The sequence below is a fragment of the Cryptomeria japonica genome, chromosome 7 (assembly GCF_030272615.1).
Source record: "Cryptomeria japonica chromosome 7, Sugi_1.0, whole genome shotgun sequence".
NCBI classification, from domain to species: domain Eukaryota; kingdom Viridiplantae; phylum Streptophyta; class Pinopsida; order Cupressales; family Cupressaceae; genus Cryptomeria; species Cryptomeria japonica.
Window position 1 is genome coordinate 186,485,005 of NC_081411.1, and position 7,624 is coordinate 186,492,628.

At 32.7% G+C, this 7,624-nt stretch overlaps 2 protein-coding genes across 2 annotated transcripts; one reads left to right on the forward strand and one right to left on the reverse strand.

Moving 5' to 3' along the window:
- The first annotated feature begins 747 nt into the window (after positions 1-747).
- Positions 748-1,890, forward strand: LOC131056400 (F-box protein At5g49610). Its single transcript, XM_057990772.2, has one exon. The coding sequence runs from the start codon at positions 748-750 to the stop codon at positions 1,888-1,890; it is 1,143 nt and encodes a 380-aa protein (XP_057846755.2).
- A 4,040-nt stretch (positions 1,891-5,930) lies between these two features.
- LOC131056370 (F-box/kelch-repeat protein At5g15710) lies at positions 5,931-7,202 on the reverse strand. Its single transcript, XM_057990730.2, has one exon. It carries the CDS (start codon positions 7,184-7,186, stop codon positions 6,041-6,043), a length of 1,146 nt encoding a protein of 381 aa, XP_057846713.1. The 5' UTR covers positions 7,187-7,202; the 3' UTR covers positions 5,931-6,040.
- Positions 7,203-7,624: the final 422 nt, after the last annotated feature.

The following is a 7,624-nucleotide window of genomic DNA, read 5'->3' on the forward strand; positions in this document are numbered from 1 at the left end:
TCTTTACCAAGATACAAATGAATATGCATATAACTAACAATTTCACATTAATTATTCAACTAATTTTGATCATAAATATATAAAAAGATAGATGAATATATATAATTTTCACAATTCATACTATGAGAATTCTCCAAAAGCTAATTTTGACCATTAAGATATTAAAAGTTTATTAGATGGAATTTTGTTAGGTTCATTGATTTAACAACAATATATTTAATACAATTTTTAAAAATGCGCACACTCGTTATAAACAAACCAACTACTACTTTTTGATTTTTTCAATAAATGTGGGCAAACTTTGTAACCTTGTTAGGGCAATATTACCGGGTGGGTTTGACTACGTATATTTGACCGAGAAGGGTGTTTTATTATAGAGGGCTGGACGGTATTAATAATAGGTTGACTAAGTGTACAAAACACAAATTTTCCAAAAAGAACTATTGCAAAATTGAAACTCCCCGTGTGCAGAAAATGCTCTAGCAATTTACGACTACGAAATGACAGCTAAACACGGCACGTGCTTCATGTTTTGGATCAACCACCCACGTCATGGTTTGCAGTAATCATTTACGGCACTTCAGCTGGTGTTTATCATAGCGAACAAGTTTCATTGGATAAGCTCAAACCGTGAGATTCTTCCGATAAATAAATTTCAGAATTGGCCAAGATACAACTGTTTTATATATACTAAGTTGTATATGAGAGGTAGAGATTTCAGGAAAATAAATTTCAATGAAACAAGATATGGATATGAATTCTGAGATATGGGGTAGGCTACCAGAAGAATTAGTGATGATTGTTTTAGCCAAGCTGCCCACTTTGGTGAATGGGAAGTTCAGAGCAGTTTGCAAGCAATGGAAGTTAATTCTCTCACCATCACAGTGCTTCCAAAGGATAACGCAATTTGTTCATCCGTCCTCTACCCCTGCTTTTCTGATTGGCCGCTTACTTCCTTCGCAGTGGATAAACTTTCACAATAACAATCTCTATCTTCTTCAACCAGTGTCTAATTCCCATGTATATAAACTCTCTCTAGAATTTCTGGCACGTGACTCCATCAATGTTGTTACTTCCTGCAAGAGTGTGCTCTGCTGCTCCAAGGACGGAGCACCCACTTTATTCTACCTTTGCAATCCCGTCACAAAGACATGGAAAAAGCTTCCCCCTCCTACTCAACTCAGGCGATATGATTTCATTGGATTGTCATTCGACTGTTCCACAAGAACCTGCATCTTGATCATTGGAAGAACTATAATCGTTGGAGAGGACAACAATATGGTAATGGAGATTTATAATTCACAGACCAATGCCTGGACGAAATTGCAGATGAATACAATCAGATCGTTTTACCCACTTGGGGAAGGGGTGTACTCCAGAGGAAATTTTTATTGGAATAACTCAATTCAACTTGGGCCGACAAGGTCAAGGTTGGACGTTGTATCATTCGACGTAAGGAAAAAGTATTGGGATGTTATTACACGTCCACAGATATCAGATGAATATCTTTCTCAATATTTTAATCAGTGGCAGTTGAGTGGGTATGATGGAAAGGTGGTTTTGGTGTACAAAAAGGACCTGCGGCTATGGAGGTTGAATGAAGATGTTGGGGATGATAGATGGTCAGAACTGCCAGAACTGCCGAGGAGTCTATGCAGAGAAGTTTTGTATACTGGGATTGAGAATGACTTTGGCAGCCTGAGATGTGCACAAGTTGTGGTCAACAGCAGTGGATGGATTTGTGTGCACTTGCCCAGAAATAAAATAGTTGTGTTTGATGAAGAAGGAAGAGTGATGCAGAAAATTGAAGGAAGACAGATGACCATGTTTACAGGAACATGTCCAACATCAGTGCGTGCTTTTGAGATCAACAATGTTTGGTGGCCATAATTGGGCTATACTTATGTCATTGAGGGCCCCAAGTAAGAGAGGAAAAGTTTTGGCCAATGGCTTTAGTTGTTTGTGTGCAAGATTTCATTGATGTTCTTGGTCTTTAACACAAAACCTATGAAATAGGACACAGAGATTTGGATTTCACATGAAGGATAATTGAGTTCATCATCTGAATATTGGTAGAAATTATAATAACTTGAATTTTACAGCCATGTTTTGCCAATTAGTCACACACTACTGGAATGGTCTTATGATATTTGTTGCAGGCATTGTTAATTTTGCAGTAGGATGAAATCAAACAAACAGCTCATGTATTAAAAAAAAATTCTTAAACTTGAAATTTAACAGTTTCTAATTTCCTTAATTGGTTGCCGATTAAATAAATAGAATTTTAGAATTCTTGATTTTTACTTTTCTAATGTTCTACCACGTAACATGATAAATCCCACGTTTTCTTTTCTACATTAGGGGAAGAGCACCAATAGCCGTGCGGATCCACAGATTCTAAACGGTACATCGGATTTTTTTTTTTTTTAATTGTCTTTGTATGCGACTTAACTGCTTATAGCTATTGATCTGGCTTCTGGGTAGCAACAATGCATGCTGTAGAATCAATTGCTATTGGGAGGTCAACATGACAATAAAAGAACGATTATTAGAACTATGTTATGTATTGGTGCTCTTCCCCTAAACCTACCTCTGTTGGTGATGGCAAGTAAATGTTTTTTTTGTTTTTGGAAATAAATGATGTCGCGTTCTGCTTTACAGCAGCAGTGTCAAAGTTTATTTTAGATTTGTTTCTATTTAAAGTATAGTCCTCGTTTTAAAGAAAAGTTAGGCGAATCAGCTTTATAGGAGTTTTAAAGTAAATTTAAAGCGCATCTTTAGAAGTTGTTTTTAGGATTTCTTTATGGCTGTATCTTTAAAACAAAAGACTTATTTGCTGTGTGTAAACTGACAGCCAAGTATTATTTTTTATTGTAAAATTTACGGTTGTGTTGAGTAATCGCTCAGATTTTAGCAGTGTTTTATTGTGCTGTAATTTGTGTTTTGAGGTTTCTACTTATTTAAGTTGAATATTTTATGTTTGTTTTTTTAACAGTATGAATAGGTTTTCACTTACATTATAAAGGACAGTGGCTAGTGTAAAAGTTCATTTTGTATTAGTGCAAAATAGATGTTTAAGTTCTGTGGTTTATTGTTTTTTATTTGAGTTTTTTTTTAACAATTGATTGTGTTGAATGTTCTGATTAGTTAAAACCCTCAAACCATTATACGAATTATGCTAATTTTGAATGTTAATTTGTTGAATGTTAATTTTTATCTATTTCAAAATTTAATGATTATACTTATAATTATTGAATTATTAAAATGATGATTCTTTAAAAAAATAATTTAAGAAAGATTGTAAAAATTGATTATCAATAGCAATCAATGATTTAACAAATAAAAAGAAGTGAAGAGCTCTTAAACATTATTTCTTATTTAGACACTCTAAATCAGAGCCTTTTTTCAAAAACCATATTGTTACGATCTTTCACAACATGCCCTTAATTTTTGTCAAATCAAAGACTTCTTTCAGTCATGTTGTTTTTTTTAACCCCCTCCAAAATGTGATTACTGGCTTTGATATTTTTACTTTGGTCTTTTGTTACATTTCTCTTTGGTTGACGGAGTGACTATTGTTGCAGATTGCATTCATTGTTTGCCAGTCACACTTTGTCAATATGTCACATTTTGGTATTTTGAGCTCTTTAAGTGTTACATGTGGTATTGTAAATCGTGTTTCACATGCTCTACATTGAGTCACATCATAAAACAATTCAAAATCTGGATAATTACTTCAAATTTAAACTTATGAACATTTTTAACAAATTTTAAAAATTTAAAATCAGAAATATTCAAAATTTGAATTATAAAATTTCAAATTCAAATATCAATAACTAATTAATTATTTAATTTTAATATTTAACCAATTTAATTTTTGAATAAAAAATCGAATATAATGATTAATCTTTTATTTTGATATTAATGTTTCAAATTTAAATTTAAATTTATTTGAAATACACTTCTTTGCTTTGTTTTTGTAGTTTGAAATGTGAAGTTGCAAATATTCATACAAAGTCCAAACTATAATTGAGATTAATCACAAATTTCTATAGTTGTAAGCTGCAAGTTCTATTTTTTCTAAACTCCCAACTAACTACAAGCTACAAATAGTCTCTGCTTCCTTGATTATGAAGTGTTGTTTTTTTCCCTAAATCCTAGAATACATTTTAAATACGAATTGTGAAAACATACTTCATCCATGGACTATATATAAGCATATCCAAAATATTTCCCAAGTTTCAAAAATAAAAAGACATTATAGTGGGAGTTTAAATGCTAAAGACATTGTAGTGGTATTCAATAACAACATAGTGATGTTTTGGAGGATTAGACTCAATGGATATACAAGCTTATGCGAGTTTAGATTGGATAGATACCAATAATAGAATTTCTACTAGTTGTTGCATGTTTTATTTATTGGATATGGAAGTTTGTGAGATAAGTGACACATTGTGATTAATTTATCGACAAAAGGATAGAGTACAAAAATTAGTTGGAATTTATTGAGATAGATAATGTACCAACAACTTAACAAAAAAACCTACCTTTTAGATGTGAATGAAGCCTATTGATATACATTATTATTTTATTAATAATGTGGTGGAAGATGGAAGATTGTTGCTAGAGAAATTTGATAATTCACTGAATGTACCAAATAATTTGACAAAATTAATTAGCATAGAGACATTCACATGGTGTAGTAAGCATATGGGCCTTTTGATCCCTAATAGATATTTTTAGTGATGTTATTCCTTTGATCTTGTAAGGTATTCAAGAAGTAGTGGAATGTAAGGAAATGTGTCTCAATATTGAATCCTAATGTTCAAATATAATTTATAGATCGTATAGATCATTTTGCCTAAAAAATTGCTAAAATGAGCTTTTTATTACTAAAACAATTATGGTGGTATGAATCTCTCCAAGATATTCAATTTTAAAGATTATATTCAATAGATTTTCTAAATCAAATATTATGACCTTAAGAATTTAAGCCCCCTATTTTAGGATTATAACAACACATATGACAAATAAGAATACTATATGAGTGAATAATATATGTTGAATAAGAATATTCACCAACTTATGAAATATTTGCTATGATTATCATAGAGCATCTTTGAAATGTTTTGATAGGTCATATTGAAGCACCCAAGTTGTGAGGATAACTACATGACATTCTATAAACTATCTATTATAGGTGTAAGAAATACAATATCTTTAACATGTGATATAAATATGTTATCTTTAGCATGAGGCTCCTTTTTAGATTTGCGCACCACTTTTGCATGGTTTTAGCCCAAAGTTCTGTGATTTCTCTTTGGTGGTTTCATGGACTAGTTTTCTATTTATGGGATGCTTGAGATGAATGCAAGTATTACTATGCTATTGACATTATTCTGTATCTAAGTGTTAAGTTATTATCTATTATGATGTTTGTTGATTAAATTATATTTCAGCTAATATTGTTGCTAATGAATACATTGTTTATAATTTAAAGGTCAAATCTTTCATGAAAATCTTTTCAAAGGATACATGACTATGTTATAATAAATGATTTTATTCTATCATTTTTCTTACAAATCATTTAAAATTACATTATTTGTTAAGATCTACTTTTAAATTGATATAAATAACATTTCCATACCCTTTTAATTTCCTTTCAATTTTAATCCTAAATATCATAAGTCCAAAAGATAAAGACTAGAACATATTGCACCTCTTATTGTAAATAGATAAAATTAATTGATCATTGAAGTAGGAAAAAGTTAAGTACAACCCTCCACAAACACTTTTTTTTATGAACAACTGTTTACGTTTTACAACTAATAAAGTGAGGAAACATATTTTAAATGCAAATGATAGATAACATATAAGAAATGTTAAGGGTGTTCATGATTTCAAATTTGATCAGTAATTGGAACGACGATAGGAATTGTATGGAAGGCCGAATCACGAGCAATTTCCACACAGACAACTTTGCATTGATTAATTTATGTACACTATTTACAGATGCCTTGATTCATATTAGATTCGAAGGCTAAGGCCACCAAACATTATTGGCCTCAAAAGCACGCAAGCTAGATGGTGATGTTCCATCATCTCCAACCATTTTCATCTCCTTCAATTCTTTAATCTCGATTCTCCTCACCATCTTTCCCTGTTCATCAAGCACAACCATTCCATTTTTCTTTGGAAGATACACCAAACTCCAACCACTCTCATTCACAGCAGCAAGTGGCCAAGTTTCATTCCTTATTCCCGACTCGTTCGTCCTACTCTCGGCTACCCATTTCATCTTGCTTTCATCTCCACAATCTTCCTCCATTCTCCACAGACTAACACCTTTGTATTTATACACTAGCATCAATCTCCCATCAACCCCACTTAAACACCATGAAATTGGAACTTCTCTACCCATTTCCCCATCACCAGGCCGCTGAATTATATGCCAACTTCTCTCCTGAACATTAAACCCCACCACATCTCCATTTGTTGATCTATTATTGTTCGCATTGATCCAATAAAATCTCCCTTTGTGGTAATTCCCTTCACCTCTTGGACAAACAGGAGCAGTGGCTGTACTTATGTGAAGCTTAGTCCATGAAGATGCAGAGGAATCATACATTTCTATCTCCATATCAGATTGCAGCTCTCCTTTAATGAACCCTCTTCCCAGTAATACTTTGCATTGTCTAGCAGCAGAATCAAATGATAAAGCAACGAAGTCCCACCACTTGAGACAACTTGGAGAAGGGAGCTGTCTCCATGACTTTGTAACAGGATTGCACACATACATGGCCGGGGATTCTTTCAGTCCATTGTGTTTACAACACAAAACTATGCTTTTACAAGCAGCTATGACGTTCACAGAAGTTGGGAAGAAATCCAAAGGGAGTCTGTAAAAGTTACATTTTTGCCCTTCTACCATCCATAGTGTAGTTGTGAAGATAGTTATGGGTCGATTCCAAAAAGACACATATCTGAGCTCTACAATAAATGCAGGAGTAGAAGAAACTGGTACAATTGTTGTATTTCGTCGGAATGCAGTGCCAATTGAGGAGATTATAGTATTCCATTGCTTGCAGACAACCTTCAGCTTTATAAGGCTTGGAATAGGGAATCTAGAGAAAATAAGAACCATTAAATCCTGTGGCAGTAAAGCCCATGTAACCTCACCCATCATACCCCTCTATTCCCAGTTAAATCGAACTGCTTGTAAATCATGAAAACAATTTCATTACATGCAAGTTCCAATTTGTGAGAATGATTTGTTAGAGTTAATAATGCAATTAATGGAGGTGAAGTGAAGTGGACGCAACAATCGCCATTCCTAACCACTATAACTTGTAATTAGTAGAGATGTTCTCCCACACATTACTAGATGAAAAAGGGTGCAATGAAATATTTCAAAGAAAATCAATTACTTCTTGTGGCACCATGAATGAATTTAGAAAGCAAGATTGAGGATATTATACTGTTTAATTGAAGCCATTTCATTTGCTTGGTGCTAGCAATACAGGCAATGGTTTTTTTAATCAATGACTAGATTGTTTCTTTCTTACACAAATAATAAAATAGAATCACTATTTTATGTTTTTATGACTGGGTTTTGAGTTTATAT

What these genes read in the sequence shown, in the direction of transcription:
- LOC131056400 (XM_057990772.2), top strand. Translation starts at nt 748, where the DNA reads ATGGATATGAATTCTGAGATATGGGGTAGGCTACCAGAAGAATTAGTG.
- LOC131056370 (XM_057990730.2), bottom strand. Translation starts at nt 7,186, where the DNA reads ATGATGGGTGAGGTTACATGGGCTTTACTGCCACAGGATTTAATGGTT.